This window comes from Carassius carassius, chromosome 47, assembly GCF_963082965.1.
Source record: "Carassius carassius chromosome 47, fCarCar2.1, whole genome shotgun sequence".
Lineage (NCBI taxonomy): Eukaryota > Metazoa > Chordata > Actinopteri > Cypriniformes > Cyprinidae > Carassius > Carassius carassius.
This window is the reverse complement of record NC_081801.1, coordinates 1,254,096-1,270,115: the sequence shown is the minus strand read 5'-3', so window position 1 is coordinate 1,270,115 and position 16,020 is coordinate 1,254,096. Positions and strand designations below refer to the sequence as shown.

The 16,020-nt window shown below is 41.9% G+C and overlaps 1 protein-coding gene across 1 annotated transcript; it reads left to right on the top strand.

Annotated features, from left to right (window-relative positions):
* Window positions 1-232: 232 nt before the first annotated feature.
* LOC132130552 (uncharacterized) lies at window positions 233-4,528 on the top strand. Its single transcript, XM_059542292.1, has 4 exons — window positions 233-493; window positions 1,619-1,921; window positions 3,584-3,724; window positions 4,244-4,528. The coding sequence occupies exons 1-4, from the start codon at window positions 340-342 to the stop codon at window positions 4,348-4,350; spliced, it is 705 nt and encodes a 234-aa protein (XP_059398275.1). The 5' UTR covers window positions 233-339; the 3' UTR covers window positions 4,351-4,528.
* Window positions 4,529-16,020: the final 11,492 nt, after the last annotated feature.

The window sequence follows — 16,020 nt, the reverse complement described above, 5'->3', positions numbered from 1 at the left end:
ACAAAAATTAAATGACTATTTTATTTTATCATGTCTGTCTGTACTGTATTTTTTGTAAGATCTATCCTGTCGCATCACGAAAAGCGCTTCTTTCTCTCCTCGGTGCAGCGTTTAAACAAACATACGCTAATTTATTCTTGAATACCGTTTTTTTTTTTTTTTTTTTGATTCAGACTAAAATCGAGACTTTATGATGTCAGCTGACATGTTCATTCCACTGATGGTTTACCGGATAGTGTGCTGATTTAACGGTGCTGTCATTAAGTTCCCGGTATCCGTAGATGAAAGGAAGCTAAAATCAGGATTTTCACCCCCGAGACTCGCTTTTGTCAAAAGCCCATGAGCTTCTCTGACGCGTCACGCATCAGCTGCGCGCGGCCAATGAGCAGCGAGCGCACGCGCTTGAAAATCGTTTACATCTGCTTCTCTCCGCAGAATCAAAACAAAGATCAGCAGCTCACAGGCACTTCTCATGTGCGCCAGTCTTCATTAAGTAAGTTAACATTTCATGCATAACGTGAGCTTTACCAATAGTTATAGAGCAAATCAAATAATCATGATTTGTGAAATAGAGTTTGACTGTTGTGTGTTTGTTTTGTCATTTTATGTTTTATCATGTTTTAACATGATTTTTAGTAAGACTCTAACCATTTATAGGCCACAGCTGAGAGAGAGAGAGAGAGAGTGAGTGAGTGAGTGAGTGAGAAAGTGAGAGAGAGAGAGTGAGAGAGGTGATTTGAGTGAGTGTGATTTTTTTTTTTTTGTGAGTGAATGGCACGTGTACAATTGTGCACTTGCAAGTTTGAGGGTTTTGTTGTTGTTTTTGAGTATGCATGGTTTGGTTTGCAACTGTATGATTTTTTTTTATATGATAAACTATCCATAGGCTTTTCAATCATAATCTATCACAGAAGACCAATTATTAGACATTGTACTGTACACATGTGTACTAAGTGCTACTACCAAAAAAAGCTGACATTTCCTTAAACAGTGAATAATCATTTACAATGCATTACACTTGCAAAAAAAAATAATTTGATCGTGCTTACAAACTGTATTTTAATGTCTTTAAATGGTTGTATTTATTCTGCCCAAAAATCCCGATGCATAATCATGCCATCATCTAATGAAATCAAGATAAACAAAATGGCTGTGCTGTGATTTTGGCTATATTTGCATGTAAAAAAAAACTGTTAGAAATGACAGAATATCTTGTTTAACCTAAAGCTCAGTCAGCTACTCGCTGAACAAATCAGATACCAGATACCTCACGCTCGCTCGGTAGTACTGACGTGTCTCAGAAACTAAATAAGGTTCGTCCGAGAAGTTGTTATATTTATGGCGGCACTGCGCACACTCTGCTTGCATGCTACTTCACTTGGTTAGGTTGTGGTGAGTTCAAAAACAAACAGATATTTACTGAATGAAAGAAAAGTTATTTCGAGTCATAAGACTCGAAATAAGAGTCAAAAATCAAGTCATTAATATCAAGTCAAAGTCAAGTCTTTTGAGAATATTTGTCAAGCAAGTCATGTGACTCGAGTCCCCCACCTCTGATATATACACTGAACAAAATTATAAACACAACACTTTTGTTTTTGCCCCTATTTTTCATTAGCTTGTAAAGAGAAAGTGAGCACATTGAAGGACATGTATTCATCCTTGACTGATGATTATGTTCATCATGAAAGTCAGATGAAGAGTGAAAATGAGAAGCTCAAGAGAGAACTAGAGCAACACAAACTCAAAGAAAGAGAGTGGAAACAAAAACTCAAGGAAGTGGAGGACGGATTAAGACTGGAGACAGATCTGAGGAGAAGAGAGAAGGAACTGGAGTCCAAAGAGAGAGGAACGACAAAGAAAGAGCAGGACATCCTGTTTTGTGGAGAAAATCATGTGCTACATCTAACTTCTTCTGTGTGTAAGTATTGTTCAAGTAAACCTGACACCAAAATTTGAATTCTACAGGTTAAGTCAGGTTCAGCGAGCTTTATTGTCAGCATCTGTGGGATACAGTAGCTACTGTAACAGAGTGAAATATCTGTAACAGTTACGGAAAGGTGTAGAGTTACTACAAGCCATTAGAGGGCGCTATGGATATTCACCTGTATGGCATATAAGGAAAAAATGGCATGAAGAAGCAAGTCAGTTTGGGGCTAGGGGGAGCACATGTTGCTTGCAGGCTACCTGAGAAGACTTGGATTCATTGAGAAACCTTAGGGTTTTAAGCTCTGTGTTAAGAACTATTCATTTACCATGCGTCTTAGGGTGAATTGGGTAGTCTATTGGTTAAAAAGGTTTTTGTGGTGGAGTGGGTTTGTCTGTTTTGTTTTCTCCAGTCTGAAAGGACAATTCTAAAGAAGAGAGAATTTCAACGTACTCAATGTTTTTTTTTTTTAAGGTTGCATAGCTTCATCTTTTTCTCATGACAGAACTTCATATCAGATAAGAACCTTGATTTGATTTTTTTTTTTTTTTGATGTGTGTGTGTGAAATCAAAGACAATGTTTCTTTTGTCTTTCCTTTGGATTTATTTGTTATAAAGTGCCACAGAATAAATCACCTAAAATATAGTAGATTATGTGCTTAAGTTCATTAAATAATAATTGATCTATGTGATGATAAACTCTAGTTAGTAACTAAATCGAAGAACAAAAAGAGTATAGTTACACTACCTACCACAGAAAATATTTGAAAAATCATGTTTACTGCACTTGCAACAAAACTTTACACAAGGACTTAAATGGCTGCTCAATCCTGTTCTTCGAGATCTACCGACATCCAGAGTTCAAATCCAACCCTCATCAAACACACCCATCTGTAATTATCAAGTGCTTCTGAGGATCTCAATGAGCTGCTTTGGTTGTGTTTGGTCATGGTTGGAGCTGAACATTGCAGTTAGATCACCAGGAAGAGGCCTGGGCATTTCAATCTAAAACACTGGCCTAGTTTACTTTCATTAAAAATGCCTTACTCTAACTGACATTGTTACAAATGTCATAGACAAATAGTTCACTGAAAAATGAAAATATGCTGGTTTAGGCCATTCAAGATGTAGATGATGGTGGGTTGGTGTTGGCCCAGTGGATAAGAACCATGTCTTTGGTGTGAGAGACCTGGGTTCGAATCCACCGTGAGACACCAATGTGTCCCTGAGCAAGACACATTACCCTAGTTGCTCCAGATGCATGAGACCTCTGACATCTATAGCAGTTGTAAGTCACTTTGGATAAAAGTGTCAGCTAAATGAATAAATGTAAATTTAGATGAGTTTGTTCTCCATAGGAAGAAATTTAGCATTCCATCATTTGCTCACCAGTTGCTCCACATGACTCTAGCACCCATTCACTGCAGAAGATCCAATGGTGAGCAAGTGATGTAATGAAGAATAAGCTTAGCTACGTCCTACTTTCATTTAACTGGAAATATTTTTATTATAACAGCAACAATGTCTCTGGTGAAACCTGAAATGAGTTTCTTTGATAAAGTGCACAATGGTTATAGATTAGTCTCATTTGTTTTTAGAGATATTTTACAGCCCATTGATAACTTAATATTGCTGTAGCTTCTACTATATTCTTAGTGTCTGAAGAAAAGCAGAGATCTCTAGATGAAAGAAAAGGAGACTGGAAGAGCAAAGATGAAGAAGATTCACATGACCGTGAATTACCTGAGTTTGGAAAACCTGTGAGACGCAACAGCAGCCAATTTGAGATCCCTAATAGTAAGAATTCATCCTGTTTTGACAGGGAACCCTTATTTATTTATTTTTTAATGTTCACCATCTTTGCAGGGACATGCTAAAACTTCAAATACAAAATAAACCGAAACCTTTTAAACAGAAAATTTATCATGAGATTTATCCAGGATGTTGGTCAGCACAGCAGTTTTACCAAGTCTCCTTACATTAGTAACATCAGTTTAACTTGAGGATGTTATTCATTTTCAATGAGATCAACTGATCATACTGTAAGCATTGCAGCTCTACTGAAACTAACTCTAACTGATTAAACCTTTTCTTTTCTTGTCTATCATATTCTTAAAAAAAAAAAAAAAAAAAAACCTGGCTATGTGTTCTGTGCTAGGCTAACTGAGACTTGTCATGGCACTTGTATACTGTTGTTGTTCTCTTGTTGACCTGACTGCTTCTATTGTTCTCATTTGTAAGTCGCTTTGGATAAAAGCATCTTCTAAATGATTAAACGTAAATGTAATATGTTTGCACACTTGTGTTTACTCCTAGTGACTGAAAGTGAAGATGAACACCTAAACACACTCCGAAATCACAGACGTCAACATCATTTTACTCAACTTCATCAATATTCAGTAGACAACTCAAAATGTGGTTAAAGGTCAAATATCCAATCCATTTACAGTACATGTGTGAAACACCTCACAGACTTCAAAAACATGGAGACACAACACACAACAGTTTCAAGTTACTATGGATTCTGGGCAGCTGAGCAAAAAGTGATGTTAGAAAAGGAAAACATGCTTAAAAAAATAACTTATAAATGAATAAAAATGCTTTGTGAAAATGACCCTTGATGTACACGATTTCAGAAAGTGCGGAGTCTTGCGTGCACACTTATGTGGATTTTAGAAAGTACACCAAGCTTAGCGTGTGTACCTAAATGTTCCTAAGCATCACAGAGGTGTTGAACCGCACAGGAGAGGCAAGCTCAAATTTTACAAACCTCTGGTGAAGGGAGCATCACCTGAGGCACTATATACAAGAAGACTTCTGTAACTGCCACCTCCACTTCCTGCTGGATGCAACAGCCCAACTAAGCGGCCAGGAGACTCCTGAGGTGAACTGGCCATACATCCATGAAATTCCCTGCAGTGCTGTGCCAGGTCTGATGATCAAGGAGGCTCCTGCAGAAACCTGTGATCTCAGCTGCCTAATACTGGAACATGAAGCCGGATGGCTGGTGCTGGCGAGTGTTTAGTAAACACTGTAACTGAGCACTGCAAAGGAAACTCAAAAGTTTATTGGTATACACATAACCACCAGCAATTTAATATACATAAGTATATACAGAAAGGGTTACATACTCACCCACCCTTCTGCTATTGAGCCCCGCTCAAGGTGCGCCTCCTTTTAGTCCGGACTATCAGTCAGGTGGTTGCTGTGAACATAGAACCAGCCAAAAACATTATAGGTCCAGCATAGGAGACTGATATAATACATAATTCATTCTAACACTCTCACATTCTCCTTTCACATACAGGTGCTTCTCAATAAATTAGAATGTCAAGGAAAAGTTTCAGTAATTCAACTGATGTATTAAATAAATTCAATGCACACAGACTGTAGTGTTTTAAGTCTCTGGTTCTTTTAATTGTGATGATTTTGGCTCACAGTGAGACAAAAAAGGAAGTGAAGGTTTCCCACAAAGGGAAGCCAAAAAACATCTCGGTTACGTATGTAACCTTGGTTCCCTGAATAGGGAACGAGATGCTGCGGTGACGTCACCACGTATGGGAACACCTTCGGTGTGACGAATGTCTGAAGCCCTATACCATCCCGCCAATCCTATTGGCCAAATAGCGCGTGGCACCGCCCAGCATGCGTAGGCATATATATACCTGGTGCCGCGCGCCATTTACCTCAGATTTCATGACGAGAAGAGAAGAAAGCTATCAAGGTACGGCACGGCCAGAACCGCAGCATCTCGTTCCCTATTCAGGGAACCAAGGTTACATACGTAACCGAGATGTTCCCTTTCATAGGTCACTTCGATGCTGCGGTGACGTCACCACGTATGGGAACGCTATACCATCACGCCTGACGTACCTGATAGCTTGGATCCAAGGAAGCATCTGCTCAAGCGGAGAGAACCCGGGAGCCAGGAGCCATCCTCACATCCAGACTGTAAGACCTGATAAAAGTGCTCGGTGAGGACCAGCCTGCCGCAGCACAGATATCATCCATAGAAGATCCACTGAGAAAGGCTTGAGAAGAAGCCACTGCTCTTGTGGAATGACCTTTTACTCCTAAGGGCGAAGCGAGCCCGCGCGCCTCATAGGCCAAGGAAATAGCCTCCACCCGCCAATGGGACATGCGCTGTTTCGTAACTGAATGGCCCTTATTCTTATGTCCAAAACAGACAAACAGCTGGTCAGACTCACGCCATGGGGCAGTGCGATCCACATAAGTCTTCGCTAACAGATTGATGAGATCCGCAAACCACGGCTGTGTGTGCCATCGCGGAGCCACCAGCAACAGCTGTCCCACTCTGTCCCGCCGTATTCTGCATAATACCGCTGGGACCAGCCGAATCGGAGGAAACGCATACAAGCTGGTCCTGGGCCAGCTGTGAGCTAGCGCATCCAGACCCAGGGGTGATGGAGGGCTTAAAGAGAACCATAGCGGGCAATGCGTAGTCGTGCTCGACGCGAATAAATCCACTTCCGCTTCCCCGAAAATATGCCATAGGTGATTCACCGTTTGGGGGTGTAATCTCCATTCCCCTTGTTCCAGAGTCTGCCTGGATAATAAATCCGCTCCGAAGTTCAGTCGTCCGGGGATGTGAACAGCCCGGATCGACAGAAATTTGTCGTGAGACCAAAGAAGAATCCGCCTCGCCAGTCTGCACAGAGGGCGAGAACGTAATCCTCCCTGATGGTTCAGATAAGCCACGACCGCAGTGTTGTCCGTTCTGAGAAGCACATGACGGCCGGTCAGTAGACTCGAAAAATACTGGAGAGCCAGAAAAACCGCCAGTAATTCCAATTTGTTTATGTGCCAGCTGCGTTGTGCCGCTGTCCACACTCCGTGGGCTGGGCGCCCCTGACAAACAGCTCCCCACCCGGTCAAAGACGCGTCTGTCGTGACAGTCTCTCGGGAAGCACAAATTCCCAGCCGAACCCCGGTGAGGAGAAATTCGGCTGATGTCCATTGTTTTAACGACATCACACACCTCCGCGTCACCGAGATCGTTCGATGCGGAGAACAACGGGGTGAAATATTCTGTCGTTTCGTCCACCACTGAAACGGGCGCATGTAAAGCAAACCCAGATGAATCACGGGAAGCGCCGCCGCCATTAGACCTAGTAGTCTGAGGCACAGTCTCACTGTCACTGTGTGAACCGCCCTGAAGTGCTGAACGCATGACGTAATCGACTGAGCGCGCGGGACAGAAAGCTTTGCTGTCATCGCGCGAGAGTCCAAATCTACTCCCAGAAAGGTAATCCGTTGAGAGGGGATTAATACACTTTTCTGGAAGTTTGTGCGTAAACCCAGGCTGTGTAAATGATTTAGCACAATATCTCGATGAGAGTGTGCTTGAGTCTGAGATTGCGCTAACACCAGCCAGTCGTCCAGATAGTTTAACACACGGACGCCCCGGAGCCGCAACGGGGCCAGAGCTGCGTCCATGCATTTTGAGAATGTACGGGGAGCTAGCGCTAAGCCAAAGGGAAGAACGCGGTACTGATACGCTTTGCCCTCCAAAGCGAATCTGAGGAACTTCCGGTGTCTCTCGATGATCTGAATATGAAAATAAGCATCCTTCAGATCGATCGTGACAAACCAGTCGTTTGGTTGAATCTGAGCCAAAATAGATTTTACCGTCAACATCTTGAATTTGCTCGACCTGAGTGCAAGATTTAGACGGCGTAAATCCAGAATGGGTCGTAATCCGCCGTCCTTTTTTGGTACCACAAAATAACGGCTGTAAAACCCTGACTCCATCTGAGAGGGGTGTACTTCTTCTATAGCCCCTTTGCTCAGTAGAGCTAACATTTCCTGTCTCAGCACCGCCATGTCCATCCGTTTCATCACCGTGGAGAGAATTCCGCGGAAAGGGGGCGGGCCTTTCCGAAACTGAATGGTGTATCCGTGACAAATTGTGCGTAACACCCATTGAGAAATGCCGGGCAAGCGTTCCCACGCGGCCCGAAACAATATTAGCGGTTTCAACATGTTCGTTTCCTGCAACGCTGTTGCACACATAGAAATGTCCGGGCACGAAAGACTCACGGTGTTCGTGCACAGGGGAAGTATATGCAGAGCAGGCGTTGTATCTCGTTGTACGTAATCCTGAAACGTGTCCACGGCAGGAATTAGGCCAACAGATTGAGCATCGGGCTCTGCCGCTAGCGAAACAGCAGCGGCTGAGCGAGCCGTCATGACGGGCCGTTCGATGAAGACCCTTTGAAGCGCTCCTCGAGCTCTGAAAACTGGATCGTGCATAGTGTCTGAGGAAGCGATTGGTGTTACAGTTCGCTCCAATGCTGTTCGAGGCGCTGTTTGCGGCGAAACAGTCAGGGTTTGAGCGTGGGGACTGCAATGAGAGTGTTGGATGCGCGAAAGCGGTCCAACAGCGCTCTCTAGCGGAGGGCACAGTCCCTGGCAGGCAGCGAAAAAATCAGGAGCTGCTGTTATGTGCCCGAGAACGAGAGGCCTTGGCCGTCGAACTCAGGTTCAACCTTTTTCGCTGGCGTTGTTGAGCCGGTGGAACAACCCTAGGGCCCCAGTCCTTGCGAGGGGGCGCCATAGGTGAAGGCTCTTCCCGAGAGGGCACTCGCTGGCGGTGAGAGGAGGTTGAGCGAGAACGCGCGGGCGCCTGACGGCGTTCAACCTCTCTGGGTCTGCGGGGAATCAGCTGGCGGAAAGCGGCTGATTGTTGTTTCGCTGCTGTGAACTTCTCCACCACTGAAGTGACCGCCTCTCCAAATAAACCGTCCTTAGACACAGGGGCATCCATGAGGAAAGATTTATCCTTTTCCTTTATATCGGTGAGATTAAGCCAGAGGTGGCGCTCAACCGTAATTAATCCAGCCATGGAACGGCCCACTGCTCGAGCAGTATGTTTGGTAGCACGAAGCGCCAAATCAGTTGCTCGCCGTAGTTCCTTGACCGCCTCAGGTGTAATGCCGTCCCCCTCGTCCAATCCTTTTAACAGCTCCGCTTGGTAGGCCTGAAGGACCGCCATGGAATGAAGCGAAGCAGCCGCTTGACCAGCGGCCATATAGGATTTTCCCACTAAACTAGACGTGACTCGACACGCCTTCGAGGGGAGGAGGGGGCGGGACTTCCACGCCGCGGCCGAATTAGGCGCAAGATGTTCGGCGAGAGTCTCCTCCATCGGCGGTATCGCTGTATAGCCGTGACTCGCCATGCCCGAAATGGTGGCGAAATCCGCGGCCGCAGCGTTCGTGATGCGCGCCGCAAACGGCTGTTTCCAGGACCTCGAAACCTCCTGGTGGAGGTCCGGGAAAAAGGGTAAAGGCCTCCGGGGCTGCGCAGGTGTCCGACTAGTTAGAAAACGGTCGTCCAGCTTCGAAGAAGGTTGGGCCTCGGCCTTCTCAACCTCCCATTCCAGCCCCAATGTACCCACTGCACGGGAAACCACATCCAACAGCTCACTGTAGGAGGGGGAAACACGCCTCTCCTGTCCACTAGGAGGGAGAGGGCTCGTGTCGGCCGCGAAGTCCTCGGACCCCGAGGCCGCAGTGGAAAGAACGTCGTCATCATGGCGGGCACAACCGAAGGAGATGGCACTACATGCCCCCGGTGTGGGCCGTAAATCCTCACAGGAAAAGACGACAGGTTCAAAAGTTTTCCTGTGTATTAGGGTAGGGGAGAGCGAGCGATGTGGAGAGTAATTTTCCATCGCTGAACTGTCCTCGAGCTCCATGTCACACGTGTCACCCCAAGCTATCACCTCGTGCGGTGCCTCGGCAGTCGCAGAAGTGGTGTGGCGGGGGTTAGACACGGCGACATCGGAGAACACATCTACCCTCGAGCGAAGGACCCTGAGTCGCAGGCCATCGCATGGGGGCATGAAGAAAGGCCGCTAAGCGCCTCCTGTGCGTGGTGTAAGCCTAGGCAGACTACGCACCTGTCATGAGTGTCCCCCTGAACGATGTACCTGGTACACGGGTCCTTGCACTTCTTGAAACTCATCGCGTCCGCGGAGAGGAGTATACTGCTCGTGACGATCGCTGAGAACGCGAGACAATAGGGCACAGAAGATTCGCTTCGTACTGAAGGAATGAAATCTGAGGTAAATGGCGCGCGGCACCAGGTATATATATGCCTACGCATGCTGGGCGGTGCCACGCGCTATTTGGCCAATAGGATTGGCGGGATGGTATAGGGCTTCAGACATTCGTCACACCGAAGGTGTTCCCATACGTGGTGACGTCACCGCAGCATCGAAGTGACCTATGAAAGGGAAATAGAAAATGCCGGAGTGTTATTTGGACATCGTGGCCTAATGGTTAGAGAGTCGGACTCCCAATCGAAAGGTTGTGAGTTCGAGTCCCGGGCCGGCAGGAATTGTGGGTGGGGGGAGTGCATGTACAGTTCTCTCTCCACCTTCAATACCACGACTTAGGTGCCCTTGAGCAAGGCACCGAACCCCCAACTGCTCCCCGGGCGCCGCAGCATAAATGGCTGCCCACTGCTCCGGGTGTGTGCTCACAGTGTGTGTGTGTGTTCACTGCTCTGTGTGTGTGCATTTCGGATGGGTTAAATGCAGAGCACAAATTCTGAGTATGGGTCACCATACTTGGCTGAATGTCACTTCACTTCACTTCATATTTTGTGAGCACTTGTGCAGGATGCCTTTTTGAGAATTATGAAAGGAATACTGGAGCTCAAACAGATTAAATGTTTGCAAGGTTTAAAACATCTCTGAGGGGAAATGAAGTTACCTAAAATGAAACATTTTGAACAAATTGAATGTGAAAATCACCAACAATTATGCTTTAACCCTTTGATGTAGAGCACTCAACTGTTTCTCTAACATGCTTTTGATTTCTGGATCACATGATTCCCTGTGTCTCCGAACCGCTGATATTTCCGAATTCCTAATTCCACGAGATTTAAAAAAGTGAAGTGACATTCAGCCAAGTATGGTGACCCATACTCAGAATTTGTGCTCTGCATTTAACCCATCCGAAATGCACACACACAGAGCAGTGAACACACACACACACACTGTGAGCACACACCCGGAGCAGTGGGCAGCCATTTATGCTGCGGCGCCCGGGGAGCAGTTGGGGGTTCGATGCCTTGCTCAAGGACACCTAAGTCGTGGTATTGAAGGTGGAGAGAGAACTGTACATGCACTCCCCCCACCCACAATTCCTGCCGGCCCGGGACTCGAACTCACAACCTTTCGATTGGGAGTCCGACTCTCTAACCATTAGGCCACGACTTCCCTAAAAACAATTAAAAAAAAAAAGGAACAAATGTAGCTTTTGTTGTTCTTTCTGATTTAAAGTATGGTACTAAAAACACATAAATGTTGCAGAGGTTTGGGAGGAATAAAACCCCCAAACTCCCGGCATTCTTTTGTAAACTGAATAAAATTTTCAGCAGTTAATTCGTTTGAAAAAAAAACACCCTCAGGCCATCCAAGGTGTAGATGGGTTTGTCCGATTTGGAGAAATGTAGCATTGCATCACTTGCTCTACAGTGAATGGGTGCCATCAGAATGAGAGTCTAAACAGCTGATAAAAACACCCACAAGTAATCCACACCACTCTACCCACATCTGTTTTTAGAGTGTTAAGTTTTCGTTTCTCTCCATCATGCCTATGTGCAATATGTTGTTGTCATCCATCCATTAAAGATTACTACAAAAACATAACTTCTTGGTTTTGTTTTATTTTCAGTTTACATCTCAATGCACTGGCATAGCATCAGTGCTCGAGGGAGCAGCAACAGGTTCAATGAAAAGGTGGACTCAAGTCAAAATAAAAGTCCCGTCTTTTCACACATGCGCACAATGAACTCTTGCACATTTTTGTGTATACAGTCAGTATCATAATTTAACATAAAATAAAAATAATAGTAAACAACATAATATAACATAAAATATGAGAACATAACTCAACATAGAGCTGTTTTGCCTTGTAAATAGAGCTTGATCTGTACAAATGTTTCTCCTGATTCAGATGAGATCACTTAAAATCAATATTATGGGTCTAATGAGTTAAGCAGTAACTTTAGCTGCCATGTTCTTTCTCTCAAAGGAAAACGATTGGACCACTTCATCAAATACTTAAGTTGTCCTTTCAATAATCATACCATCTCAAATTCACTTACCACAAGGATTTAAATGAACATATTTCACTAGTAGAAATCATGCAAAACAACCTTATATCTGCATAATTTTACTCACATACTAACATAGTAAACGAAAAAAAAAACGTCCTCTTGAAATGTAGTTCAGCAACCAAACAGACCAAAAGGACGAATTTTGTAATCCACCAATCAGTGCTTTTGTTCTCTTGTTGCTAGGCAGAATTCCTCCTATGGCCAATCACATTAAAGGAAGAACAGAGTGTTGATTTTGAGCTCACAACACTTGAAATCTTAAGTTTATGCATTTTGAAGGTAAATTAGTTAAATCAACTCATATTTTTAAGTGACAGGATCAAAATGCAAAATTTAAAGTAATGTTTAGTCAACATTACTTGATTTTTTAAGTAAAGACAACATTAGGGTTTACAGTGGTAAAGGTTCTTTAGATCCTTAAAATGTTCTTCACACTTAGAAAAAGCAGTTTCTTTTCAAAACTGTTCAATGAAAGTGTTCAGCGTTATTTTTAAGAGTGTATGAAGGTTCTTCAGTGCTTGACTAGAAACTTTAATGCTGATATCTGGTGCCTGATCAGGAGTCTCCAGCTAAGGCAAGAAAATGAAAAATCACTAATCTACACGAAAGAATAAAAACTCTAATCAATATTTCATATATATTTATTAATTCATAAATAAGTAGCTGTGTGAGGATGTCTAAGCTTTCATGACCCGCTGACTGCACATTAAACTAATACTTGACACGGTTCATGTTAGTTCTTCAGACTCATAATTAATTATTATGATCCATTTGATCTTCTTTCTGTTCTTGTGGTCGTCCTTTTACACCTGAAAGAAAACCGAACCCAGCTGAATCAGCACTTTGATTGTGTAATCAAACAAACAATCACAGTTTTATGCGAGGTTTCCTTGCGTATTGTTTTTTTTTTTTTTTTTTTTTAGCTTGCCCATTTTCATCATTAAATAGAAATTAATAGTTATTAAGTAATTTATCTTGGAGCACAATGCAGTTTTACCAGGTCTGGGTTTGAAGTTTTCTCTCACTAGTGAGTAAATGGCATTGGAAGATGAAGAAATATGTGAACTAACTGGCTAATTTTTGTCTAAAATAAAAGTAACTAAATATTAAAGTGGCCATGAATTTTTTGACATATAAGAGGTCATTGCACTATAATAACATGCTGTGATTTTCAGAAAGTAAAGGGAAAGTCCATGCACCCAAAAATGAACCTTCAGAGTCTTTTTCTTCTGTTGAGCACAAAAGAAGATATTTTGAAGAATGTTGGAGAACAAACATTTGATGGGAGCCACTGAATTGTTTCAGTGATGCTGTTTGGTTATTCACATTCTTGAGGGAGACTAAATGATAACAGAATTTAAATTTTTGGGTGAATTAGCTCTTTAAAACTTTGTTAGTCCAAAAACAGATTTTATCGCCAAAATTAAAAAATTTTCAGGACTTCAGGACACAGGACTGCTTGCACAGAACTATTTCTTCATCATCGCCTCTTAGAATCATCAACATTATAAAATGAAAAAAAAAAAACGAATTCATGACCCCTTTAATTTATTGTTTATTGAACTGTTCAACATCACAAACAGTTTTGCTCTTGTTCGGAATATCAGTCATGTGATCATCTGTGTCTTTGTGCTCACATTCAGTGATGGTAATTATACAGATTTAACAACAAAAAACAATTACTTTTACCACCACATACTCACCTGATGTTGTTTACAGCCATGTCGTCTCCAATTCCTTGGAAAGGTTCGACTCTCAGCTGAAAAGCTGTCAGGAAACAACAAGGACACCATTTGATCTTTGTCCACTGACTCCAGCTGTGAAAAAAAACTGAGTTTTATAGATCAAGTCTAGTACTAGTTTCAAGAATTTGTGGCTGTAACCAACCCCTTAATGAAAGAACTCTTAATAAATCTGATTTAACATTGTTACTCAGAATCTGAACCATTACCCTCCAACGTCTGACTGGACTGAGGCGTAGTCATCATATAAGCCCAGCGAGGCTGACACAGTGAAGACCAATCCCAGTGAGTCTTTTGTTATCATTCTCAACACCATAGAATGGTTTATCCACCTTCAAAATAAACAAATAAAACAACTGTTGTCTGTTCTGGGTCAGCCGAACCTGTTTCTTTCTTTATACGTTCATCAGTGTTATGATATCCTGCTTCAGGCCAATCAGGGACCAGGAGCTCCGAGCGCTCCGAAATAACCTGCACAAATACAAACACTGATCCAACAAAAATACCTGCAGGCCTATGTTTGACCGTTAGTGACCATCCAAAGTCTTTTACTTGGTAATAAGCCTCTAAAATACTGAGCTGATTGTGTATCTTTAATAAGTTCAGACGGAAATATTAAACAGTGGAGAACATTAAACTGACCTTAAAATAAATTTTGAGTATTTACTTACAGTTTCACTGAGGTTTGCTTGAATTTTTAAAAGACTTTAATGGTGATATATCATCATATTTATCTGACACAAGGGCAGTCAAATGTGAAGCTTATGCATGCTAATGAGCAACTTATAGGTGTTACCTATTCTAAATTGTTACCAAAATGATATGAGAAATATATAATTAGAATAAGAAATAAGAACATTAACAGTCTTCTTAAGTCATATGATGCTTTGCGTGAAGAAATTAATATCCGCAGAACAAACTCAGATCAGTTAGCTAGAGATATTAATGTTTCAGTCAGTGATCAAGACGACAATGAACTCAGATATCAAGTCAGTGACCTGCATGTGAACACACTTCAGACAAACACTGACTGATCGGGTCAAAAGCTGCTCATCGATACAGCTCTGCTTGATAGTTTATTTACATTTTATTATTTTTAATGAGGTTCGTTATGTGCAAGCAGGTTCTAGGTTCTAACATTTCATTTTAAAATACATTACTGGTCAAAGGTTTGGACACATGACTATTTTTAATGATTTTTAAAGCAGTCTCATATGCTAGTGTGGATTTATTTGATAAAAAATTCTGAAAAAAACTGCAATATTGTGAAATATTATTACAATTTAAAATAATGATTTTATATTTTACTATGCATTAAAATATAATTTATTTCTGTGATCAAAGCTGTATTTTCATCATCTTTACTCCATTCTTCAGTGTCACATGATCTTCAGAAATCATTCTAATATGCTGATTCATTATTAATGTTAAAAACAGTTGTGCTGCTTAAGATTTATTTTATAACCCGTGATTTTTTTTCAAGATATTTAGATGATTAAAAAGTTGTTTAAAAAGTAAAAAGATATAATAATATAAGTTTTTAATCAATTTAACATATTCTTGCTGAATATTACTGTTTTTTTCTGCATTTTTGATTAAATAAATGCAGGCTTGATGAGCAAAAGAAATGTCTTTCAAAATGATTCATGTTTGCAAATTTAGTAATGTTTACAAACCCTCAAATCATCCTATAACTTTCTTCTTTCAGACGAGTCCAATTGAGTTATAATAAAAAAATGTCCTGGCTCTTCCAAGCTTTATAATTGCAGTGAATGGGTGTTATTTTTCACTAGTCCAATAGAAGTCCAATAAGGTGCATCCATCCATCATTAAAAGTAAAGGCCTCGTATGTGTTTTTGTTAGAAAAAGATCCATATTTATATTTTTTGATATAAATGTGTCTGAATCACAAACTTATGAGTCATAAGAGTCGGTTCATTTCAGTGAATCACAAACTGTGAGCTGTTATTGAATCAATTCAACTCAGACTGAATCCTGAATTATTAGTTTAGTCAATAGTTTAATGGACTACATTCTGATTACAGCAATCAACCCTCATCAATAATCTTTCTCTCTGAACTGCTGGGAGAATTGAAGAATTGATTGTTTAACAGTGATTTGACTATTTAATGCAAGTAATGTTCTGGAATATCAACTGAAAAGATCAACACAATGTACTGTCTTTTTAAAATTTGGTTG